Below are 27,500 nucleotides of genomic sequence, written 5' to 3' on the forward strand. Positions count from 1 at the left end.
ACAAGCAGGATGAAGTTTCACTGGCTTCAAATCCAAAGAATGAATCTGTTCAGTTTCAGTTTCAGCGTACGAGAGTCAAACTGCTGAAACTGTTGAAACTGAGAAGAAGCAGCTTTGAAGTTAGAGAGCAAAGATCTGCAGTCACAACTAATCCGACCGCATGGATCACTCTCACAGTGCTGCTGGCTCTAAAAACACTTTCTGCTTTTACAGATCTGCCAGCTGTGAGACGAACTCTCTGCAGACAAACTGAGAAAAACAACAGTATGGGTCAAAAAGTCAGCCAGCAAAAACGACCAATAAAGTCTGTGTAACGTAAGAATAAATATGTGTTCCGAGTTTGACATAGCACAGAAAAATGTGTTGTTAACCACCCTGCCAAATATATGAAATTAGGCTTCAAAGTTGTGTAAAAATCTGCCTCTTTCTCTGCTCCCAAACACTGAAGCCCCCGCCCCCTACCACCCGTGTCACCTGTCAATCAAAGTCACCACCTCTACCCGAAACATAGACACTACGTCTGAGAGCTTTCTGCTGCTAGCCCAGTGACTAGCTCGGCGGCTAACTCGGCTGCTAGCTCGGTGGCTAACTCAGCTAACTGGCTAACTGTAGACTGTAGCAGTAGTAGTGTGTGCTGAATGCAGAGGCGGTCCTGGCTAGTTTTGCGCCATGGGCGGACCGACTATTGGTGCCCCTCCCCACAAATCTTTCATCACACAAAAAATAAGATAAATAAATGAAATATAGTATGTAAACACCAAAGTAAATTACACACATCCGTCATCATACAAATGAATAAAATAAAATAAATGAAAAATACTAATAATTAACGTAATCTGACAGATTTTCACCCTTTTTACAACTGGCATTAAAATGTTTTCTGGGTGATTAGATTGCTATCAGGCAGTGGTGGACAGTAACGAAGTAAATTTACTTGAGTACTGTACTTAAGTACAGTTTTTGAGTATCTGTACTTTACTTGAGTATTATTTTTGGGGGATACTTTTACTTTCACTCCACTACATTTGAAGGACAAATATTGTACTTTTTACTGCGCTACATTTCTATTGATGCTCTCGTTACTCTCTACTTTTGAGCTCACGTCAGCTGATAAATAAACTGTTTCTGTTGATTTGCTTATGGTTTGTCTTAGTCATATTGCCGTACCTGTACTACGTCATGCCATATGAAGAAATGGAGGAAGAAACTGGAGAAACTCCCACCGAGCACCCGTGGCCTTATCTCAAACCCATGTTTGAGATTTTTGTCACAAAAACTGATTTGTTTCAGTTTAAATGCTTGTTGTGCTTACCGCAAACTAATTACATAACGGCCTACAATGTTTTTTATACAATTCATATCAAAGAGTCCAAGGTAGGGGTTAGGTGTGTTGGAATGTAACTACTGTACAATATGAAGACATTTCATTTGTTGTTGAATGCAGCTGAGTCTGTGTTCTGAGGCTTCTTGACTTTATGTGTTTATTTTTGAGTTATAAACATGTCTGGAGCAGAATCACATCAGTGTATTGTATAATGACAATAAAGCTACTTTCCTGTATTTCCTGAGATATTTTAAAAATACTTTTACTTAAGTAATTTTTTAAGCAAATACTTAAGTACTTTTATTTAAGTAATATTTTGACTAAGCTACTTTTACTTGTATTGGAGTAATATTTGACAATGAGTATTTGTACGTTTACTCAAGTAGTGAAGTTGTGTACTCTGTCCACCTCTGCTATCAGGGAGTGCTTGACCACATGAAAGTGCAGATGTAAAGTTATTTATTTATTTATTTATTGCATTTTCACATAACCCAATAACTTAATTGTAGGGTCTGTATTAATTTTATAAATGTATTACTATTTATTTGGAAGCAGCAGTTTGTGTTGTGTGACCTGGGATCATAATCATCACAGGTCAGTCTATCCCCCGCCCCCCTCCCCCCTTTGCTTTTTCGCTGAGAGTCAGACTCACACACAACCTGCTCACAGCCTCTGCAGTCGCACAGACTTTACATTGTGATGATTTAACTATTTCACCTTCAATTGTGAGAAATCCATTTTAACCCTCCTGTCGTCCTCAGGTCAAGGAAGGACAGAAGGAAGGAAAGGAGTAAGGAGAGAGGGAGGGAGAAAAGGAAGAAGGAAGGAAGGAAAGAAGGAAGGGAGGAAGGAAAGGAGGAAGGAAAGAAGGAAGGAAGGAAATGAATAAGGAGGGACGGAGGAAGGAAGGAAGGAAGCAAGGAAGGAAAGGAGTAAGGAGCGAGGGAGGAAGGAAAGGAGGACGGAAGGATGGAAGGATGGAAGAAGGAGGGAGCAAAGAAAGAGGGGAGGAGGGGAAGAAGGAAGGAAAAATTAAAGAAAGAGGGAAGAAGGAGCAGTCAGAGATGGGGTCAATTTGACCCGGGAGAATGACACAAGGGTTAATTTTGGCAGTTTTGGATGACAGTGGTAGTTTTCCCATGATCCTCAGCAACCGTTACCATGGTGAAGACACCAGTAAAAGCTGCATCACATTATATAGTACTTTTCCTCCTACTATTTCACTTTAAATTCTGCATTAGCTACATTACATACATTAGTACTGCTGCTGAACCAGACTGCATATCAAACACTGGAGTCCAGGTACAATCAACCCATGATGAGGTTGTTTCATTATGAGGAAGTGTAAAGTTCATACTGACGGTACATAGCAACAATCGGAGCAGCTGCAATAACAAGCAGCCGTGATGAAAAGTGGCTTCAGGCTGTGCTAAAGGTTCAAAGCACAGAGGCACGACGCTCTGATTACACTTCATCAGGACTAACAGCTCCGTGGATCAGGAAGCGCTGGAGGCTTCAGGTGTGCAGGAAACGGGAAGAAGTAAATAATGTGGGAAATGCTGCGGGAGATGTTCAGGAAGCTACGAGGTGAAAGCAGCTAAATAATAAACAACACGCTGTAATATAGTAGAATCTGCTGAGAACTGTGGTTGTTTTTACTTTCATTCTGACAATTTTTCTAAACATATTATAGTGTTTTAATTTATTCACTTCTATTCATTTCACTGTGATATGAATATTAACGTGTCTATGTAGCATTTAGCAGCTTAACCCTCCTGTTGTCCTTGAGTCAAGGAAGGAAGGAAGGAAGGAAGGAAGGAAGGGAGGAAGGAAGGAAGGAAGGAAGGAAGGAAGGAAGGAAGGAAGAAGGAAGGAAAGCTGGAAGGAAGGGAGGAGTAAATAAGGACAGCCCTCCTGTTGTCCTCAAGTCAAGGAAGGAAGGAAGGAAGGAAAGAAGGAAGGAAGGATGGATGGAAGGAAGGATGGGAGGGAGGGAGGGAGTGAGGGAGGAAAAAGAAGGAAGGAAAGGAAGAAGGATGGAAGGAAAGAAAGAAGGAAGGAAGGAAGGAAGGAAGGAAGGAAGGAAGGAAGGATGGATGGATGGATGGATGGAAGGAAGGAAGGAAGGAAGGAAGGAAGGAAGGAAGGAAGGAAGGAAAGAAGAAAGGAAGGATGGATGGATGGATGGATGGATGGATGGGTGGATGGATGGAAGGAAGGATGGGAGGGAGGGTGGAAGAAAGAAGGAAGGAAGGAAGGAAGGAAGGAAGGAAGGAAGGAAGGAAGGAAGGAAGGCAGGAAGGAAGGAAGGAAGGAATGAAGGAAGGAAGGAAACGTATCTGGAAACACTCGGCTGCTTGAGGAGTGGGAGGTTTAGCTGTTTGTCTGATCGTGTGAACGCTGCCTCCTCATTCATGCATATTAATAGTTCATAGAGGGAGATAAGACCCTCACCCTCCAGAAAATGACATATGATGAGGGAGAGCGAGTGTGTGCGTGAAAGAGAGGGGAAAGGCGTGAAGGAGAAGAGAAGAGAGGTGGGAACGGAGAGTAATATGATTTCATCACAGATAATATCCATGACAGAGAGGACATGAGAGGAAGGAGGCAGGCTGACTGTGAAGAGCAGGACTAGGAGCGAGAGGGAGATCAGATTACAGCTTCCTCTCTCTGACGCTTCCGCTCCATTAACTAATGGACACACACTTCTCACCCTGCTCCATGGATTCAGGAATATTGTTACACATCTATTGTGCTGCTGTGTGTGTGTGTGTGTGTGTGTGTGTGTGTGTGTGTGTGTGTGTGTGTTATCTGTTTAAATCAGAGGGTCAAAGTCATCTTCATTCAAGGGTCATACATCTTACATTAAAAAGAGCGAAGGAAGGAAGGAAGGAAGAAAAGGAGGGAGGAAGGAAGGATGTAAGGGAGGAAGACCTTCCTTCTTTCATATGCTCCCTTCCTTATTTCCTTTCCTTCCTTCTTCCTCCCTTCCTTCCTTCCTCCCTCCCTCCTTTCCTTCTTCCTCCCTCCGTTTCTTCCTTCCTTCCTTATCTTTCCTCCCTCCTTTCCTTCCTTTCTTCCTTCCCTCCTTCCTTCTTTCTTCCTCCCTTCCATCCTTCCTTCCTCCCTCCTTCTCTTCCTTCTTCCTTCCTCCCTTCCATCCTTCCTTCCTCCCTCCTTTTCTTCCTTCTTCCTTCCTCCCTTCCATCCTTCCTTCCTCCCTTGACTCGAGGACAACAGGAAGGTTAAAGTAACTTCTAACCTCTGACTCATTATTAGTCTCTACACTCATTTGCATTCATAAATTCTCCGTCAGTCATTAATAAAAGTTAATAAACATCATGAAACATCACTGGAAACGTTTAAATAACTAATAAACTAGACTCATGATGATTATAATATATTTATACTTTACTTAACAAACCCCTGACTTTCTGTCCAGTCCTGATGTTTCGCACAGAAACCAGATCTGTTTCTCTGACAACATCTGGAGAAGCTGTATAGATCTGTTTGGGCCCTGAAAGCCAAAACCTGTTGCCTAGTAACCAGGATTGCCTCATCCAGCCGACAGTTTATAAATCATAGATTAGGGAAGGCTGACAAATCTCATTATGACATCACACACTGTCAGGTAAACAAGTTCATCACACAGTAACAGCGTGAACACACACGAAACTACGCGTTGGAAAACCTGTGTGTGTGTGTGTGTGTGTGTGTGTGTGTGTGTGTGTGTGTGTGTGTGTGTGTGTGTGTGTGTGTGTGTGTGTGGCTATAATCTACGGCAGCCAGCGGGAGACATAAACTACAGTAAATGAATGACAGTCTGCCATCTTTCCCTGCAGGTGTCCAGTCCTGCAAAGAGTCTTTCATTCAAAGCCAAAGCGACAATGATTTATGAAGTGTGAAACCCCCCCCCCCCCCCCATCTATGTTGAAGCACAGATGTGTTTAGAAAGCATCAATAGTCAATAATCTGACTGATCAATAAATGTGATTAAAGCTTGATTCATGTCTCAGAGAGCAGAGAGACTAAACATCTCCTATCACACAATATCATGTCCTGTTTTACCTCAGACATGAAAATAGAACATAGACATAATGATGGAAATGTCTCTTTTTGGTAGTTTTAACTCTCTTTAGTCTCTCCATCTCTACGTTGCCATGGTAAATAGATGGCATAGATAGATACTCAAACTAACTTTAGGTTGATTTTAGTCATTTTTATGTCTCTTTGCAGGTTAAATGTTATTTTCTATGTAAAGGTAAAATGATCAGAACTTTATCTACTAACTTATCTTTAACTACTATCTTATTAAAACTATTAACTATTCATTTCACTAAAACACATGGACATAGATACAGAGATAATCTGACCCAGAACAGCCTCAATGACAAACATTTGGAGCATCTATACAAAAATATAACATTTAAAATACTTGTTATTGTGTACAGTCATGTGTGTGTGTGGACCAATGATGTAAGCTGGTTTTAGTGGAACTGTACCTGGTTTGTAGTCTTTTCACTGTTTTTCACTCTTAATAATGAGACTCTATTTAGGTATGCATTTATGTTATATTGTAATTGGTTGTATTTATTTTAACATGGACCCCAGGAAGAGTAGCTGTTGCCTGGGTAACAGCTAATGGGGATCCAAATAAACTAAATGAAACATCAAATTTCAGAATAAAAGACATTTGGGGCTCATTGAGCTCATTACATGCTGGCAAGTCACTGATATAATAAAATGTATTAAGAGAAAGAAACGTTCCACCCCACAGTTTGAATGCTTTGGGAATATAAACAGGAGGTTAAACATTGCCAATAATGGATTCAGTCTGTCAGCTGCAGCTTAAACTCTGTTTCTATATAACAGATGTTGTTTAGATCTCCAGATGTTGTCAAAGAAACAACTAAAGGTCTGGTTTCTGTCACACAAGAAAATCAGGATTCAACAGAATTTCAAGGGTTTGTTAAATAAACCATAAATACATGAACATGAATGTAGTTCATTAATAATTGAAAAGAGTCCAGTGATGTTTTTTTTTTACCACTAGAGGTGCTGCAAAGCCAGTTTTGAAGAGCGTGTCCTGATGTATTTCACATTTCATAACATTCAGAGGGGATCAGATGGAGATGAGTTTATTTTTATGTCACTATGTCGGTTCTGAGCATCAATAATGTCATAAATATATGGAAAGAGCAACATGAAGAAGTTGATATTAATGGATTTCATCACTCTCCTGCTTCAAAGTGTCATATTTCCATAGATTCAGCTGTGAGCTATAAACTGAGACGGAAGGAAGGAAGGAAGGAAGAAAGGGAAGAAAGAAAGAGAGGAGGAAGGGAGGAAGGACAGATGGAAGGAAGGGAAGAAAGAAAGAGAGAAGGCGGGAGGGAGGAAGGACAGATGAAAGGAAGGAAGGAAAGAAGGACAGAGGAAAGAAGGAAGGTAGGGGGAGGAAAGAAAGAGATAAGGAGGAAGGAAGGATGGAATTAAAGGAAGGAAGGAAGGGAAGAAAGAAAGAGAGGAGGAGGAAGGGAGGAAGGGAGGAAGGAAAGAAGGAAGGAAGGAAGGAAAGAAGGAAGGGAAGAAAGAAAGAGAGGAGGAAGGAAGGAAGGAAGGGTTAGGGTTAGAGTCAAAACAGACGGGGGTGATTATGATTTTGTCCATACTGGAGCAGCTCTATCCTCACTGCAGATTTAACGTCCACCTGTTTGTATCAGAGCTTCCTGTTTGAGAAGCAGCTTCAACGTGATCTTGACTAGTTTTGATTTATGATAAATGAAACCAGACATAGTGATGAAGGTGTGACTCCAGCTGACCTCTGCTGATGACTTGTCAAAATAAAGCGCAGAGAAGCTGCTGATGTGAAAAGAGGAGGTGTGATAGAGAGATCTAAAAATGGCTCTGAGATGTGATGAATTATGGAAACCTCTGAGTGTGTGTGTGTGTGTGTGTGTGTGTGTGTGTGTGTGTGTGTGTGTGTGTGTGTGTGTGTGTGTGTGTGTTATCCATATTTGTTTCACACACACACCTCTGTATTATTTATCAGAGCTCTCGGGTAAAACTGTGGTATTGTCTGTCACACCTTGGATCACGGAGAGAGGAATAAAAGAGGAGCAACAATCAATCTTTAGAAGAAGTTTATAAGAAAAGGTTTTAAAATTGTGTTTCTCAATGTTAAGAGCTTCTTAGGTTTATAAATACACACATCACAAATTATAAATGTTGAGTATGAAAACACAGTCTACAGTCTTGTCAATTCTGCTACTGAGAGAAAGCTGAATAAATAAAGCACATTTTATTTAATCATTACTCTTAAAGATGAACATATTCTTCACTTCTACAGCTCTATATTAATATTCTGAGTCTCACATTAAAAACTTATTTATCTTGTACTGGTCCTTTATGCAGCTGCTCAGTTCAGCCTCTGTCTATTAACAGGCCGTTTTAGCTCCTGTCTCTTTAAGAACTTCCTATTATTTCTACACGTCGGCTTCAAATCTTTAAACCTTTGATCACATTTAACATCCGATATCAAGCAGACCCCGTCTGTTTAACTGTTCCTTCCTTCCTTCCTCTGTCCTTCCTTCCTTCCTTCTTTCCTTCCTCCCTTCCTTCTTTCCTTCCTCCATCCCCTTTTCTTCCTTCTTTCATTCCTTCCATTCCCTCCTTCCTTCTTTCCTCCCTCCCTTCTTCTCTCTTTCTTTCCTCCCCATACCTTCCTCCATTCCTTCTTTCCTCTGTCCTTCTTTCCTTCCTTCCTCCCTCCCTCCTACCTTCCTTCCTTCTTTCCTTTCCTCCCTTCCTTCCTCCTTTCCTTCCTTCTTCCTCCCTTCAATCCGTCCTTCCTCCCTCCCTTACCTACTTCATGGCTCTCTCCTTTCCTTCCTTCTTCCTCCATCCCTTCCATCCGTCCTTCCTCCCTCCCTTCTCTCCCTCCTTTCCTCCCTTCTTCCTCCCTTCTTTCCTTGACTTGAGGACAACAGGAGGGTTAAACATCAGCATCTTTGCATCTTTGCATCTTTGCTGTTAAACTATCATCAATGAAACTCAACACTTACTGCAAAGATCTTTCACAATAAAAGTCTTCCAGGTGCTTAAAGGACATAATTCTACCTACTGTATTCCTGAAAAGCTTTTAATGTGAAATGCTGTGTTTCATTGATGTTATCTCAGTGGAAATCATAAAACAGCAAAGGAGGAAATAAATGGAGAGGTTGGTTTATAGTGAGCAGCCTTTATCTGTTATTATTATTTTATTATCAGCTTTTATTTGAGCGTTTATGGTGTTTATATGGAGCTTCCTGAAGTCCCTCAAGATGATATTTTTGTAGGAAGAAGATCTATATCTCTGTGTGCTTATGGGACTTTACAGGACTCCAGATATCATCAGCTCAGGCTTCATTCGGTTGGAAAATAACCTTTTATTTCAGCACATACAGTGTTTATTTATGTGCACTGTCCTTGTTCTTAAATTATTTTTTTAAACTCTTAGTTGGGTGAAGATTGAATTATCCGATGTTTGCCAGTGTGAACAGCTCTAAGCACTGAACCCTGAGGAACACCACGATTTATCACCAACATGTACAAACTGAAATCCATCTCATAAAGAGCTCAACCTTCCTGTCGTCCTCCCGGGTCAAATTGACCCCATCTGGTTCGACTGTTCCTCCCTTTTCCTCCTTCCTTCCATCTGTCCTTCCTCCCTTCCTCCTCTCTTTCCTTCCCTCCCTTGCTTCCTTCCTTCCTTTCCTCCCTTCTTCCTCCCTTCCTTCCTTCCTTACTGCCTGCCTCCTTTCCTTCCTTCCTTCCTCCCTTCCTCTTTTCCTTTCTCCCTCCCTCCCTCCTCCCTTCGTTCCTTTCCTCCCTTCCTTCCTCCCTTCCTTCCTCCGTTCCTTCCTCCCTTCCTTCCTTCCTTCTTTCCTCCCTCCCTCCTACCTTCCTACTTTCTTTCCTTTCCTCCCTCCCTCCTTTCCTTTCTTCTTTCCTTTCCTCCCTTCCTTCCTTCCATCCTTCCTTCTTCCTCCCTCCCTCCTTTCCTTCCTTCTTCCTTCCTTCCTTCTTCCCTCCCTCCTTTCCTTCCTCCCTTCCTTCCTCCCTCCCTCCTTACCTTCCTTCTTTCCTTTCCTCCCTTCCTTCCTTCCTTCTTCATCCCTCCATCCTTTACTTCCTTTTTCCTCCCTCCCTTCCTTGACTCGAGGACAACAGGAGGGTTAAAGATAAACTCTCTGCCCAAAGTTCACTTTCCATCTCCAGTCATTTCTTGTCTTCTTCTCTCCGTCTGTCTCATTCCTGTCAATCACACCAACACCTCTAACTGTCTCCTCTCATCCATCCATCTTCACTTGATACTGGAAGAGACCCCTCCTCCCTCTCTCTCTCTCTCTCTCTCTCTCTCTCTCTCTCTCTCTCTCTCTCTCTCTCTCTCCCTTATTGTGAAAAGCCCCCGTTAGGCAGCAGGAGAAGACCCCTAAAATAGCCTGGAAATCTAATCGATGTGAAACCAGATGCTGCCGTCTCGTCGAGGCTGGGGAAGCTCTTGTTTCGTCTCCTATCTCTGCCCGTCTGCCCATCTCTGCTTTCTCCTCTGCGGACATCCATCACCGCATGGCCTTAAAACCGTCTCTGTATCACCGCGGCAACCAGCATGGCCTGTGTTATAAGCCTAATGAGGACGCTGACCTGTGATGATAATTACACTTAGCCACAGCTTTGAATCCAGACAGTGTTGCACAATTAAAATGCAAATGAACGTACAAATATAGCTCCAAATAATGATTATTACTATTTGCACTGTAAACACCTTTAACACTGTAAACACCAAGTGAGTCTTGTGATCCGTGAGTTTTAGAGAGCTCTACATCATCAGTGTTAAAACCTGATGTACGATCAGATACATGTAATACACAGATTAACCACCAGGGGGCGTTTTATTTCAACGCTGTCAATCAGTGAGACACAATATAGAGGTCTAGATGTTTTTGTTTTCCTTTGCAGTATTTTTGTCTTTCTTTGCAGTATTTTTGTTTTTCTTTGCAGTATTTTTGCAATTTTTAGTGATACTTCAATAGGAATATTTACTGTATTGATGCAATATTGAATTACTAAATATTTAGTATCTTATTTTATGGTAAATTCCTGTTGAAAGTGTGTGAATCAGATTAAACACAGCAGGTATAGAAGCTCATTTATCTGTTAACCTGTACATTTAGTAGGTGGGGATATGAAAAAAATGCCCTAGATGATAAACAACGATAGTAATAATGTGCTGAAGCGGACAAAACTACAGCAACACATTTATTTATTAGACTAATGTATTTCAGCTTGAGGCTTTCATCAGTGTCATCAGTAATAATGTACACACATGACAAGCATCATAAAATAAAAGCACACAGTGAAGAAGAGAGGCAAACTAAATGAAGACATAAAGATGTTTATGAGTCTAAGTAAAGATGAGTTTGAGTGTGTTTGCTTTTTAAAGCTGGAGGTGACTGCAGGTCAGATGTGTGTACAGAGCTTTATTTGTCCTGCTCTTCATTCCAGTCCGTCCCTCTTCAACCCCGTCTGCCCTCCATTAGTGTCTCTGCTGTCATCTCTCTCTCTCTCTGTGTGAGCTGGAGGTGAAGAGACGGCCGTCGCCTCCAGCTGCTCAACGCTCTTCACTTCGTTAAAATCATTTCTATTAAATTTATTGAAGGTGTTCATGATCCTCCAGAAGATAAAAACTCATAAATGATCCTTTTATATTTACTGTAGTGCCACCTTAAGGACATTTATACAGAAGTTACACAGAAATCCTCAAGACTGATTTCCTTTAAAGGATCATTCTGGTGATTTTCTACATTTTTCTGCTTGTCGGATAAAAGTTGGTAAGATGAGCAATTCAAAAATATGTTAAAATATAATTTTAAAAGCAGCATCAGGTTTGTTAAAATGTACATTTAGTATTTTTGTCGGTTTTATATCATTTGAAATGACATTTGCACCATTTTTTACCAAAAGTAAGACTGAATGCTCCTGAAAATGTCAAATGGTGTAACCACAAAAGAATGATAAATATATATTTCATCCACAAAGGACGAAAGAAAGAAAGAAAGAAAGAAAGAAAGAAAGAAAGAAAGAAAGAAAGAAAGAAAGAAAGAAAGAAAGAAAGAGAGAAAAAGAAAAAGGAGGGAGAAGAGAGAACAAACAAGAAGTTGGAAGACGAGAGAAAGGATGGAAGAAAGAGAAGACAGGAAAGAAAGAAAGAAAGAAAGAAAGAAAGAAACAAACAAACAAACAAACAAACAGAAAAAAAGAAAGAAAGAAAGAAAGAAAGAACAAGAAGTTGGAGGAGGGAAGAAAGAAAGAAAGAAAGAAACAGGTGTAACCACAGTAGAATGATAAATATTACATATTGTATCACCTACAGTGTATTTAAGTGGACTTATACTAATAATGTAAATGTTTCCTGATCTCCATGGTTACCCAGATTAAATGTAATATATAGAACAATAGTATTCCATTAGCTTTATTTAATATAAAAGTTATAATGTAAGATCATGCCAAACTAGTTTATATGCTGTTTTATTGACTATTTACTGTTTTTAAGCAACGTTCAATTATTTGGTACAAAGTTTTTATGGTTACACCACTTAGACATTTTCAACATAATCCTCTAATATATTCTCTCAAAATGAATTAAAAGCAGAAATTTGATGCTGGGTCCACATAAAAAGAATGTGTGAAGTTATTCATACGTTTATTTTCACATTTTAACCCTTTAAATTTAATCTAAACCACATGGACACTAACCAGTGACCTGGGTATCAAAGTCTGATAAATAATCCAACCAACTTTCCTGTAGCACCACCTGCTGTTTCATCTTCATGTGAAACAAGCCTTAAATTAAAACATGTTTTAATTAATAAAGATTTTCTAGAAATTGGATTTAAACTTTTTACTTCTACTTCTTTCCTTCCTTTCATCATCAGTCACCACTGTCATCCTTCTCTCAGTGACCCTGTGACCGCCAAAATAAAACGCCATGTCAGCAAACAGCACCTGAACAGAAGGAAAGCCAGTCCGACCTGACAGAGGACGACAGAAAGTCTGACAGTGTGTGTGTTTATTGTGTGTGTGTGTTCGTGTGTGTGTGTGTGTGTGTATGTCTGTGTGTCTGTGTGTATGTATGTGTGTGTGTGATGGTTTGTGTGCTTTGGAGAAGTTACAACAGAGGAAGTAGGCGGAGTTTCGTATCATTCATCAACCGGATCGGCTCCCTCTGACGCACCGATCCTCCCTTCATTCATACCTCACAATAACAGCTGCTATCAGCACTCGTCCACACCAGGCGGGGAGTTCAGGTCCTCTGAAATGAAGCCAACGCGGAAGTAACTTAGAGCTGCATTCTATCAAAAGGCCACCAGGGGGCGACCGTCTCTATACAAGTCAATGGAGAATTCACCAACTTCAAGTAAACGTTTTCAAAAATGTGTTTATGGTCTCAATCGCTAGTTTAAAGCCTTCTTCAATGCAGTATGATGTTCATTTGGGACATTTTGGCCTCCCTGATTTTATATGTGACGATAAAGCAGGGTATGCATTAGGGCGTGGCTACGTCCTGATTGACAGGTTGTTTGACCAATGTCCTCGAGATCCAGCCCTCGCAATCATAGCAACCTCCCCGCTCCGCCCATGGCTCCACCTCATGCCCATATAAGTAGAATCCGTGTTTTTATTTTTCCCAGCATGCACCTGAAATTTTCAAGATGGCGCTGCCTAGATTCGAAACTATCGGCTTCCGAGCAGCAGTCCACAAACCAATGGGTGACGTCACGGATGGTACGTCCATTTCTTCTATACAGTCTATGGTCCACACACTCGTCTACACACACTCATCCACACACTCTTCTACACACTCGTCCACACACTCTTCTACACACTCTTCCACACACTCGTCTACACACTCGTCCACACACTCTTCTACACAGTCTTCTACACACTCTTCTACACACTCGTCCACACACTGGTCTACACACTCTTCTACACACTCATCCACGCACTCGTCTACACAGTCGTCTACACAGTCTTCTACACACTCGTCCACACACTCTTCTACACACTCGTCCACACTACACAATCTTCTACACACTCATCCACACACTGGTCTACACTCGTCTACACACTCTTCTACACACTCATCCACACACTCTTCTACACACTCATCCACACACTCATCTACACACTCTTCTACACACTCATCCATGCACTCGCCTACACACTCGTCTACACACTAGAAACTAACTAGCCCTGCGACTGGTTCATCAACAGGTGAAAGTCATTTAATGGTCCGACTGCTGCTTTGGTCTCGTTATTTACTCAACACAGCTGATGACGTCAAACAGTTTTAATGATACCACCATGAAACATGTTGACAGTATCAGCACTGACAATCACATCTGCTTCTGTGATTATTTGTCAGAGTCACACATGTACACACAAAGAAGAAGCTTTCTACTCATCAAACAAATGCAGAGAACCAACATGAATGAGTTTCCATGAATACGACGAATCTCAGAGAACCTGAGCTGCATTTAAAGTGATTTAACTGTCTTAAACTTTGAACAACCTGCTTTTGATACAGTATTTAAACAACGCTGCGATAAATAAATAGTAGATTAAATCCCAGGTGATCGTGGTTTAAAGTAATTCAAATATGTTTTAGTAGTGATAAGATTTTAGGAAACATTTGGCGCTTTTCCACTACACAGTTCCAGCACGACTCGACTCGTTTTTTTTTGCGTTTCCACTAGGGATAGTACCCAGTACCTGCTACTTTTTTAGTACCTGCTCTGCTGAGGTTCCAAGCGAGCTGAGCCGATACTAAAATGTGACGTCAACAGACTGCTGACCGCTGATTGGTCAGAAGAGTTGTTGCTGGAAGAGTCATGAGCCGGTAAATGCTCCTTTTTATTTAAGTATGAGATGTGTGTGTGAGTGATGACCGAGGATGGAGCTGCTTTAAATTTCGTTGTATTGACCTCAATGCAATGACAATAAAGACAATTCAATTCAATTCACTTCAAATGGACTGTTCTTATATAGCACTTTTCTAGTCTTTTCTACACTCAAAGCACTTTTACACTACATATCTCATTCACACATTCATACACTGATGGCAGGAGCGACCACACATTGTGCCAACCTGCTCATCAGGAGGGGAACTAACATCCACACACCGTTGGAGCAGCCATCAGGAGCGATTTGGGGTTGAGTATCTTGCCCAAGAACACATCATCGACATGTGGACTGGAAGACCCGGGAATCAAACCCACTGATCTTCCGATTAGTGGACGAGCCGTTCTACCTCCTGAGCCACAGCCGCCCCAAACCTACAATAAACCCAACAGCACGTCCCCTCACCACCGTCAGGCTGCTGGTGCCTCCAACACCACATAATGACTTAATGGGCGGCTGTGGCTCAGGATTCAGAGGTCCGCATGTCGAAGTGTGTGTGATTGTGTAACTAAACAGCAGAAACATCATGAAGCGTTACCGATAGCAGCGCCTTGGTAACCGAGCACATGCTGCATAATCGCAGCGTTCCTGGTCGACTCCGGCAAAGAGACCTTTTCCTGTCAGCTTCTCTGCCTTCCCTTAGCAAAAAGTAGTTTATTCTAGTGTACTACCAGTATACTTATTTTACACTAAAACTGAGGCAGTATACTTGAAGTTTACTTTTTATATACTATATTTTATATACTTAAGAATAGTATAGTGAAATATACTTGGTTTATACTGAAAAGTATAAAGAAAAGTCAAAGACTAAGTACATTAACCCTTCTGTTGTCCTCGAGTCAAGGAAGGAAGGAAGGAAGGAAGGAAGGAAGGAAGGAAGGAAGGAAGGAAGGAAAGAAGGAAGGAAGGGAGGAAGAAAGAAAGAAGGAAGGAAAGGATGGAAGGGAGGAAGAAAGGAAGAAGGATGGAAGGGAAGAAGAAAGAAGGAAGGAAAGGATGGAAGGACAGAGGAAAGAAGGAAGGAAGGAAGGAAGGAAGGAAGGAAGGAAGGAAGGAACAGTCAAAACAGACGGGATCAATTTGACCCGGGAGGACGACAGGAAGGTTAATACTAAGACTTACACTTCTACTTTAATACTAAAACTTATACTTGTACTTTAGTATACTCTTTACGTCTTTCTGCCACAAAGTACTAATACTTAGTATATCTTGATCCAAGTCATTGACTCGTGCTTACATTTAATTTAGCAGAATATATTGAAATTGTTGCATTATAATTAAGTTCTGTACTGTTTTAACTGATAATAATAGCAATATTTTAAACTGAACTAAAGTCTCAGTGGCGTGGGGGGGGGGGGGGGGGGGGCAGATCACTAGAGCTCTGACTTGCAGAAACAACAAAAACATCAGTGACAGCATCAGCGGCTCAATTAAAAAGGAGCACAGCGTTAGAGCGACTGGAGAGCAGCTGAAGGAGGAGTTTCCTGTTCTCAAACACAGCCGCATGCCTCCCACCTGGATCTTATTAATAGACTCCTGATCGCAACACGTCATCGGGATAAAGTGGAAACAATTCCTGTGACATCTCCTCCTCCTCCCGTAGCAAGCGGAAACGTGCTTCCAGGGAAGCCAGGAGAGCTGAGTGGAGCGCTGCTGGTCTCTGGTTTCTTCTGCCAGCACAAATGAGACCCTGGCATTTTCTTTTTGTTTCCTCTCCAAGATCCTGAAGAGAATCAGAGGGGAAACATCTGCTCGTCCCCTCGAAGAACCAATCAAACTGATGTCTTTTCCAGTCTCACTGATATGAAGCAGCTTAAATCAACTCTGAATTCATATTTACAGATTCTTCTTTTCTTACAGATATCACACTGGGCCACACCAACACCCAACCAACCCAGCCAACCCAATCAACCCAATCCACCTAATCAATGCTTTAAAAGACTCTTAAAGTCCAATATTTACTGCATGATATAACCCTTTCCTGACAGTAAGCCGTGAAAATATAACACTCTGCAATTCAGTGCAATTCACCATTTGATAGGGCTGCTTGATTATGGAAAAAATCATAATCACGATTACTTGGGTCAAAATTTAAATCACGATTATTAAAACGATTTTTTTTAAACTTTAGAAACGTGCTGCATTTATTGGACATTCAGCTTAATTAATTTTCTCTCCAAGCAGCAGCCTTTTATCTGCCGCTTAACGCAACACACAGCAGAAAATGTGCAGAGATATTAGATCTGAGCGAGTTACCATGACGATAGTTCACACATCACTTCCTGGTTTTTAATAATTAGTCAGTAAACTCAGCATCGTCTGATGCAGGCTGGAAACTCTGCACATTTATTTACAGGTAAAACATTTCACAGTGTGTTTCAGCTTCTGTCAAACTAACTGCTGCAGCGGCTTCCTGTCTAAGCTTTTCAAAATAAAACCTTTGTTATTGAGCGCTATCTCATTATTATTAAAAATCATTTCCCCTCAATTTTATTAGTTTTGAGATCGTTTGGCCCCTAAATCTTAATCATGATCAAATTTCGATTAATTGAGCAGCCTTACTACTTGATGCCAGACTGATGCTGGGTCTCAAATCTCTCAAATACTTCTGTGTATTTACTTCAACTGATTGGTGTTAAGCTCCGTCCACACTGAGAACGATAACTATAAATGTATAGTTTTAAATGTCGTTCTAATTCGAGCGATTTGATGAACGATAAAAATGCTGACTGTTGCGCTGTATATTAGAGCAGGATGACAGAGGTGATTTATTTAGACAGTCTTTATTATTATTACAAACATGCTGGAGCTTTGTTCTCTATTGTTTAATCTAAAAAGTTATATATGTTTGTAAGCAGATCTGAGCTCATACTAGGGCTGGGCAATTAATCGAAAAATAATCTATAGTGACATTTAGAAACTCTAATCAACTTAATCTTGCTCATGTCAGTTAATGGTGGTGTTCACCGTTGCCATGACAGCAAAGGTTGCATATCTTTAAGGAATTTGAAAACTTGTCTCCAGTGATCATTTGAACCCAAACCATGATCTTTACATAGTTCTAATCAAGTCAACTAGACATTAACCACAGCGTCGCACCTTAAAACAGCATTATTTTCACTCCCTAAAGATTCTCATGTGAAAATAATACAAAATATCACGTGAAAAAGATTAAATATGTCATAAATGTATTTCTAAAAAAGGTGGAAAAACCATTTAGATTTGAATTGTGGAGCTAGGCTTCACAAACTGTGTTTCTAGATTTCTGTGTTCAGGATTCAGTGATTAGCATAAACCCGCCCCTGCTGCTGTAGAGGTATAAATACATTCAGCACACACTACTACTGCTACAGTCTACAGTTAGCCAGTTAGCTGCCAAGTTAGCAGCTGAGTTAGCCGCTGAGCTAGCCGCTGAGCTAGCCACTGAGTTAGCCGCTGAACTAGCAACTGAGTTAGCCGCCGAGCTAGCCACCATGTTATCCGCTGAGCTAGCAGCAGAAAGCTCTCAGACATAGCGTCCATGTTTCTGGTAGAGGTGGTGACTTTGATTGACAGGTGACACTTGGTAGGGGGCGGGGTTTCAGCGAACTTGGCGGCCACGCCCACAGCGTTTGGGAGCAGAGAAAGAGGCTGATTTTTACACAACTTTGAAGCCTAATTTCATATATTTGGCGATTTTTTTAATCATTCAAATTTGGCAGGGTGGTTAACAACACACTTTTCAGTATTATGTCAAACTCAGAACACATATTTATTCTTACTTTACACGGACTTTAATTGACTTTAATTACAGTTAAAATTCATTAACCTAACACTTCATTTGTATGCAGAGTGTTTCCTGAATGTCTACACAGTGTTATATTATCACAACTCAGTGTCAGTAAGTTTTGTACAGTTAGTATTGGACTACAAGAGAGTTGCAAGCCTTCACAGGTAACAGAAATCTTTTTATGGGGCCTAAACGTTATTCGGATAGTCAGGTTCAGTGAAGCCAAATAACATAAACAGATCCTGTGTATGTTGAACTCGCTTCGTACTACAGACCACAGAAATGAACAAGCATTATAATAGTGATTTAAGATGAATCATTCCCTGACGTTTCAGCAAAATCTGCAAAATCTGATCCATGACAGCAGGAATATTTGAGCGCTGAAGGATGAGAGTCCAGACAGAAGGACTGGACTCAGCTCCAAAAGAAATCTGAGCGAGTAAACAGAATGAAAGCCAGATGAAGCCGCAGACTTAAAGTAAAAAAAACACAAATATTTTAATTCCTTCAGTAAAACATTCATAGGGGATGCTCTGCTTAAAGCTACAGCCTGAAATACTTTTACATATTATTTTAACATCTTTTTAAACCTAGTTTTTGTCTTTTTAAATCTATTTTAACTCAGGTTTCTTAATAAACTATCTCTCCTTATTCTTACTTTATTTATTCATTCACATACAAGAAAGAAAGAAAGAAAGAAAGAAAGAAGGAAAGAAGGAAAGAAAGAAAGAAAGAAGGAAAGAAGGAAAGAAAGAAGGAAAGAAGGAAGGACAGACGAACGGAAGGAGGGAAAGAAGGAAAAAAAGACAGGAAGAAAAAAGGGAAGGAAGGAAGGAAGGAAGGAAGGAAGGAAAAGGGGAAGGAAGGATGGAAGGAAGAAAGGAAGGAAGGAAGGAAGGAAGGAAGGAAGGAAGGAAGGAAGGAAGGAAGGAAGGTAGGAAGGAAGGACAGACGAATGGAAGAAAGGAGGGAAGAAAGGAAAAGATGACAGGATGTGTTTTTTTTACTCTATCTTTTAATAAACTATCTCTTCTTCTTACTTTATTTATTCATTTACATTTTTATCATTCTTATTTTCTCTTGCGTGTTTTGGTCTAAAATCATTAGTTTTTTCTTTGTAATGTCTTCTTTGATTTTGGTCACTCTATCAGCTTATCAATCAAACCACATTAACGTAAATGAAAAAGAACATTTTGTAGATGAAACGTGACATCAGGCTGTGAGATGACGGAGGAGAAGCTGAGAGAAGTATTTTCAAACCAAACAATCCTCCTCTTCTTCCTCTACTTTCTCTCTGAGCTTATCTGTTGCTTTTAAAACAACGAACGTTGGAGGAGAACGAGCTTAAACAAATTGAAATGAATCATTTTCAGACACCAGAGCGGATCAGTGGAGTAATACAGCAGCTTCTCAACATGTGACAGATTTGCTTTTTAAGAATCGCTTTTTCTTTTCTTTTTTCTTTTTTCTTTTTGGCTGATATCATCTGGTTTGTGTTTTATGAATCAAACAGTGATGGATGACGCTTCAGGCAGTGTTTCCTCTGGGGGGTTCGGTGGAGGTCAGAGGGCAGAAACGTTAAGTTACACTGATACATTTTGGAGGCTAAAAGATGATGGATGCATGAATCTGTTGAACTCTTTCACTGTAACCAGACACAGAGAGAGAGAGAGAGAGAGAGAGAGAGAGAGAGAGAGAGAGAGGAGAGAGAGAGAGAGAGAGAGAGAGAGCGAGAGACAGATAGAGACAGAAACAGAGAGAGAGAGACAGAGAGATACAGAGAGAGAGAGAGAGAGAGAGCGAGGAGAGAGAGAGAGAGACAGAGAGACAGAGAGAGAGAGAGAGAGAGAGAGAGAGAGAGCGAGAGACAGAGAGAGAGAGAGAGAGAGCGAGAGAGAGAGAGAGAGACAGAGAGACAGACAGACAGAGAGAGAGAGACAGAGAGAGACAGAGAGAGAGAGAGAGAGACAGAGAGAGACAGAGAGAGAGAGAGACACAGAGAGAGAGAGAGAGACAGAGAGAGAGATGAATCTGGAGCGATGAGAGGTTTTAGAATACGTCACTGCTAAGTAAACACATGATGTGATTGGTTTCTGACGGCAGAAACAGGAAACAAGTTGAGCTGCTAAAGAACGACGACCTCAATGAACTTCAGGGTGCTTCTTTATTTTAGCTGATGGGGGGGGGGGGGCATTAACAGGGGCTATTGTTATTTAGTTAGGTCATAGTCAACATCTGCTATAACCGTTCACTGTATTTATATTAACCCTTTACAGCAGGACATACAGGCCATTTGGTCTGATGTGGGCCAGACCAGTAAAAGGGATGGACGGAAGGAAGGAAGGGAGGAAGGGCGAAAGGAAGGAAGGAAGGAAGGGAGGAAGGAAGGAAGGACAGACGAACAGAAGAAAAAGGGGAAGGAAGGAAGGACAGACGAACAGAAGGAAAAGGGGAAGGAAGGAAGGAAAGAAGGAAGGAAGAAGGGAAGGACAGATGAACAGAAGGAAAAAGGAAAGGAAGAAGGGAAGGACAGACGAACAGAAGTAAAAAGGGAAGGAAGGAAGAAAGGAAAGATGTAAGGAAGGAAGGAAGGACAGATTGATGGAAGGAAAAAGGGAAGGAAGAAAGGAAGAAGGGAAGGAAGGAAGGAAAAAGGGAAGGAAGGACAGACGAACAGAAGGAAGGAAGGAAGAAGGGAAGAACAGATGGAAGGACAGATGAACCATTATTTATTGTAAATTTCTATTTCATATTATATATAATGAATTGACTGGTATTTCCTTTACTTTGTATCACACTCTCTCTTAAACTGTATATTTTGTTAAACACGACAGCACCAGTGTATACAGGCTACTTGGTAATAAACCTGATTCAGAGTCAGACGTCACATCCTGAAGATATGTCCTAAAGAGGAGTCTGAGGGCAAAGACGAGGCGGCTGCTGCAGGTAGAGAGTCTAACCTGAGACCAGATGCATAGCTCTATAGGTTCGTGTTGCACAACGGTTCGAGCCTGAAAGTGGAGACGAGGACACGAGGACGAAGCTCTGTCATCACTGATAAAACCTGCAGGAGGAGTGAAAAGGAGGGGGGGGGCTCAGATATTCCTCGCTTCTCTTGGCAGACCAACTCGCCTCCTCCAAGAGCAAAAAACAACAAACCTCAGAGACCATCTGGTTTAGGCTCAGAGAGCACTCAGCTTTCAGGGGAGATGGTGGTGTGTATCACTGTGAGTTTAGAGGAACGTGTGATGGAGGTAAAAGTTAGGTCACACCAACAAAGTGCTATTTAAAAGATCCTTCCTCTTTGACACCATGACAACTTAAACATGGATTATTCTTCTCATTGAGCCTAAATGTGATGTTTTACAGCCTCTACAGACTCATTCACACCTCATTTGTTCTAAACTTTTTATAAAAAACATGTTAGAGACTCATTCTGTTCATGTACAAGATGAAAAAATGAAAGTCAACTTCATTCAAGGGAAACAATATGATCTGATGAGGAACGAGTTATTAAAGAGAGTGAAGGAAGGAAGGAAGGAAGGAAGGAAGGAAGGAAGGAAAGAAAGAAAGAAAGAAAGAAAGAAAGAAAGAAAGAAAGAAAAAACGAAAGAAAGACAGAAAGAAAGAAAGGAAGGAAGGAAGGAAGGAAGGAAGGAAGGAAGAAAGAAAGAAAGAAAGAAAGAAAGGAAATTGGGCCGGACTGGACTCCTCGGCGGGCCGGCTCTGGGCCACGGGCCTCATGTTTGACACCGCTGGTTCAAAAATGTCTCCAGCAGGATCTCTGATGTCAGCAGTGATTTGTGTTATTCTTCCTTTATACACTAGCACAACCTGTAACTATAGCAACCATAGAACAACTTGTATCTATAGCAACCATAGAACAACCTGTATCTATAGCAACCATAGCACAACCTGTATCTATAGCAACCGTAACACAACCTGTATCCACAGCAACCATAACACAACCTGTATCTATAGCAACCATAGAACAACCTGTATCTATAGCAACCATAACACACCCTGATGGTCTGTCATTGTACATTACATTCCTCATACAAGTGCTAAACATTGACCTAAAAGTTAAATGAGTTCAATAAATTTAGTTGACCTACAAAGGGTTAAAGTTAGGCTATCGTCATCATCGTCATGGTTACAATAACAACCACGAGGTTGAAGGTTAGGGACGATTGTAGTTACGTTTTTTGATTATTTTTTTTTAAAGTTGGGAACAGGAAGTAAAGTCCACACACACACACACACATATATATATATATATATATATATATATATATATATATATATACATATATACACACGTCAGCTGAACCTCACGGTTACTATGGCAACCAGATGGCAGCTGTCACTCAGACTAACTATATGTTGATTTTGGTCGAGTTACATTACAAACTATTGATATTTTTCATGGACAATGGGTTGAAACTTTAATTTGTTCCTTTTTTTAGCCCATTTAATCATTTTGGTGATTATACTTCAGTGTTAATTTAGGTCTTAACTTGTTTAAATGCTGCTGAAACAAAAGTCTATTGAATATTTCAACCTGCAAATCCCCAAATCTGTGCTCATGTTGCAGGATGTTTGATTCAATCAGGGTTGTCGACCCCCTCAGACGGCAGACAAATGACTTTTTATTTCCTGCCTTCGCGCTGATATCAGAGCAGAACATACTGTACATTCTTAGGTTAGCCAAGAAAACTGGCATCAGCTTCTAGAGATATGAGCTTTGAGATAAGCTTTCTAAAGTGGGAAACGCAGCACAATGAGACCAACTGAAGTCAAGCACACACACTGAATCAGCTCTGAAGTTCAGGCTCCGTCATATTTATCAGAAATCTCAGCTTCAGTTAATAAAAAGGCACAAAGAACTAAACTCAGGAGGACTGTTGAAGCAATTAAATAACAATAAAGTAACTGGGTCAATGATGTTTGTCTGTGTCCATGTGGTTTAGATTAAATTTAAAGGGTTAAAATGTGAAAATGAACGTATGAATAACTTGTACACATTCTTTTTTTGTGGACTCAGCATCAAATTTCTGCTTTTAATCCATTTTGAGAGAATATATCAGAGGATTATGATAAAAATGTCTAAGTGGTGTAACCATAAAAACCTTGTACCAAATAATTCAACTTGCTTAAAAACAGTAAATAGTCAATAAAACACCATATCAACTAGTTTGGCATGATCTTACATTATAACTTTTATATTAAATAAAGCTAATGGAATACTATTGTTCTATATATTACATTTAATCTGGGTAACCATGGAGATCAGGAAACATTTACAGTCATTATTAGTATAAGTCCACTTAAATACACTGTAGGTGATACAATATTTATTATTTATCATTCTACTGTGGTTACACATGTTTCTTTCTCTTTTCTTTCTCTCTAGGTGGATAAAATATGTAATATCTATCATTCTTTTGTGATTACACCATTTGACATTTCAGGAGCATTCAGTCTTACTTTTGGTAAAAAATGGTGCAAATGTCATTTCAAATGATATAAAACCAACAAAAACACTAAATGTGGATTTTAACAAACCTGATGCTGCTTTTAAAACTAGTTTAACTGATTTATGAATTGATCATCTTGTTTGTCTTATTTGTCACTGACCCTTATATAAATGAGTAAAAGGACTTAAAACTATAATTTATTTCTGCTTTCTATGATTTTATGGATGAGTTCACTCAGCCTTGCTCTGAATATTGTTTACTGTTTATTTGTGTTAAATAATCGTCTCAATCATCTCACAGATAATAACCTCGACTGCGTCTCGTAATGAGTTCGACCTCGGGGGTCAACGTCATTTCACACGAGTGGGAGTCACAAACCTCTCAAAGGCGAGGATTCATTTCAGAGTGAAGCTCTTCAGATTTCACATTAAACCTTCAGCGTTAATTTAAGTGTGAGTGCAAATGAAACTAAATTACCCCGATTACACTGAATGCAACAGTGGAGGTGTGTGTGTGTGTGTGACTAAAGCTGATTATTTTCTGATTAGTTTGCTCAATAAAATATCAGAAAACAGTAAAAATGCCCATCACAGCTCTACTGATGATATACAATTAGTTGTGTATCTCCATCAGGATCCGTTGCCCCTATGGAGGCATAAAAATGGTCATAATGCTAAACAACTTCAACAACACATACTAGTTTATATCATAGACTGTATAGAAGAAATGGAAGTAACATCCATGACGTCACCCATTGGTTTGTGAACTGCTGCTCGGAAGCCAATAGTTTTGAATCTGGGCAGCACCATCTTGAAAATTTCAATTTCAATATGGGCATGAGGCGGGGCGATGGGCAGAGCGGGAAGGTGGCTATGGTTGCGAAGGCTGGATCTCGAGGACATTGGTCAATCAACATGTCAATCAGGACGTAGCCACGCCCTAATGCATACCCTGCTTTATCGTCAAATATAAAATCAGGGAGGCCAAAATGTCCCAAATGAACATCATACTGCATTGAAGAAGGCTTTAAACGATTGAGACCATAAACACATTTTGAAAACGTTTACTGAGGTTAGAAATCAAGTGAGAAGTTGGTGAATTCTCCATTGACTTGTATAGAGACGGTCGCCCCCTGGTGGCCTTTTGATAGAATGCAGTTCTAAGTTACTTCCGGGTTGGCCTCATTTCAGAGGACCTGAACTCCCCGCCTGTTTCTAAGCAGTTTTTATTATTTATTTTTATTTTTATTATTTATTTTTATTTTTATTATTATTCTATCAAAGTATAAACCTACTACAAGCTGCAATTCTACCAATCCAGCTCCACCGATTCCATTTTTCAACCAATTCTAGAAAAGACAAGACAATCACCTCGACCACCTGAGTCTTGATTGACTTCAAGCCTTTCCCCAAAATACTGCTGCTCAATGTTAGTCTGCCTTCTCAAGACCAAAATGTCCCACCTGACCAATGAAAAGCAACTTCAAACGTTCCATCATGCTCCTATCTGGTGTGACAGAGCTGAACGTGTCTCTGCTCGTGTTCACGTTGGCGCACTGACCGTGGAAGGTTCGGTTCCACATCCTCTTGGTGACGACTTTGCCCGGCGGTCGACCGTCGGACGTGGTCATGGTCTCGTTCAGAGCGTGAGTGTAGAGCATCAGACCGTCATAGAAACCTCCGGCAATGATGTTCATCTGGAAGACAGGAAACACAACAAGATAGCACCGTTTATTACATCACTCTTCTCTTCTTCTCTGCAAAGAAAGATAAAAATACTGCAAAGAAAGATGAAAATACTGCAAAGAAAGATAAAAATACTGCAAAGAAAGATAAAAATACTGTAAAGAAAGATAAAAATACTGTAAAGAAATACAAAATACTGCAAAGAAAGGAAGGAAGGAAAGCAGGAAGGGAGGAAAGAAGGAAGGAAGGAATGAGGAAGGAAGGAAGGAAGGAAGGAAGGAAGGAAGGAAGGAAAGGAGTAAATTGGGAGGAAGGAAAAGAGGAAGAAAGGAAGGAAGGAGAGAAGGAAAGCAGGAAGGGACGAAAGAAGGAAGGAAGGAAGGACGGAGTGTAAGAAGGAAGGAAGGAAGGAAAGGAGTAAGGAGGGAGGAAAGAAAGAAAAAAATACTGCAAAGAAAGACAAAAACATCCAGGCCTCTAAATAGTGTCTCACTGATTGCCAGCGTTAAAATGAAAGGCCCCCTGCTGGTTAATCTGTGTACTGCATGTATCTGATCAGCAGGTTTTTACACTGATGACGTGGATCTCTCTAAATCTCACAGATCTAAAATGACTTCTTTGGATGTTCCAGCGTTAGAAGCTGAATAATAACTCTGCAGAGGGAGCAGGTCTGTCTGTGCAGCCGCCACTAAAACTGACACTAATTGCAGTTTAATAGCATTTGAAACAGAAACCATTAACAGCTGGCGGTGATGTCACTCTGTCGTCCCCCTGCAGCAGTTACACTGGAGCTGAAATCAATGCACCATCACCCAAAACCCTCTCAGATACCAGCTGAGTGGATGATAGGGAGCAGCAATTCAACCCTCAAACTGACCCCATCTCTTCCCTCCTCCGTTCCTTCTTTCCTTCCTTCCTCCTCCCTTCCTTCTTTTCCTTCCTTCTTTCCTTCCTCTCTCCTCCCTTCCTTTTTTCCTTCCCTCCTCCTCCCTTCCTTTTTTCCTTTCCTCATCCTCCCTTCCTTTTTTCCTTTCCTCCTCCTCCCTTCCTTCCTTCCTTCCTTCCTCCTCCCTTCCTTCCTTCCTTCCTTCCTTCCTTCCTCCTCCCTTCCTTCCTTCCTTCCTTCCTTCCTCCTCCCTTCCTTCTTTCCTTCCTTCTTCCTCCCTTCTTTTTTCCTTCCTTCTTCCTCCTCCTTTCCTTCTTTCCTTCCCTCCTCCTCCCTTCCTTCCTTCTACCTTATTTCCTTCCTTCCTCCTCCCTTCCTTCTTTCCTTCCTTCCCCCTCCTCCCTTCTTCCTTTCCTTCCTTCCTCCTCCCTTCCTGCTTTCCTTCTCTCCTTAATTCCTTCCTCTTTTCCTCCCTCCCTCCTTCCTCCTTACACTCCTCCCTTCCTTCCTTGGTTCCTTCTTTCCTCCCTTCCTGCTTTCCTTCCTTATCTCCCTCCCTCCCTATTTACTCCTCTCCTTCCTTCCTTCCTACACTCCTTCCTTCCATCCTTCCTTCCTTGACCTGAGGACAACAGGAGGGTTCAAATACACAACAGTCCAGTCATAAGTAATGTTTAAAGATGATTTAATATGAGGAGTGGATGGGTATTAAATTATAATAACATGGTGCTTGAATAAAAACCAACATTTGCAGACTTGAAGCTGTGAAAATAAACATAAGTAAGTCTTAATGGTTAGAAAGTTTGCAGAGCTCTTGCTGGTTGTGTCATCGCTGCTGTCTGATCATGTTTAATGAGGCTGCTGCTGCGGAGACGAACCACAGATGGAAAATATTTACACAGCTTCCCAAAAAATGAAACAGAAGTTATCGAGTGATTCCACCTGCTAGTCCTGTCAAAGATAATCTACAGTTTAATCCATGAAAAGAGCAATAATGAGTCAGTCTGTCTCTCTGACTCCCCCACGATATTCATATATGACTCACTAACAAATAAGAGTTGGTAAGATAATCTATTCAAAAATATGTTAAAAACTAGTTATAAAAGCAGCATCAGGTTTGTTAAAATGTACATTTAGTATTTTTGTTGGTTTTATATCATATGCATCATTTTTTACCAAAAGTAAGACTGAATGCTCCTGAAAATGTCAAATGGTGCGACCACAAAAGAATGATAAAAATTAAATATTTTATCCACCTAGGAAGAAAGAAAGAAAGAAAGAAAGAAAGAAACAGAGGTAACCACAGTAGAATGATAAATATTAAATATTGTATCACCTACAGTGTACCTACAGTGGA

At 40.6% G+C, this 27,500-nt stretch overlaps 1 protein-coding gene across 1 annotated transcript in view; it reads right to left on the minus strand.

The window, feature by feature from the left end:
• Nucleotides 1-27,500, minus strand: part of LOC128366705 (atrial natriuretic peptide receptor 1-like) — a 96,361-nt gene that overhangs the window by 19,369 nt on the left and 49,492 nt on the right. The window contains exon 5 of the mRNA XM_053327466.1: nt 25,133-25,268. Within this exon, the coding sequence (XP_053183441.1) occupies nt 25,133-25,268 (136 nt within the window). The remainder of the gene's footprint in view (nt 1-25,132; nt 25,269-27,500) is intronic.

The sequence above is a fragment of the Scomber japonicus genome, chromosome 10, assembly GCF_027409825.1.
Source record: "Scomber japonicus isolate fScoJap1 chromosome 10, fScoJap1.pri, whole genome shotgun sequence".
Lineage (NCBI taxonomy): Eukaryota > Metazoa > Chordata > Actinopteri > Scombriformes > Scombridae > Scomber > Scomber japonicus.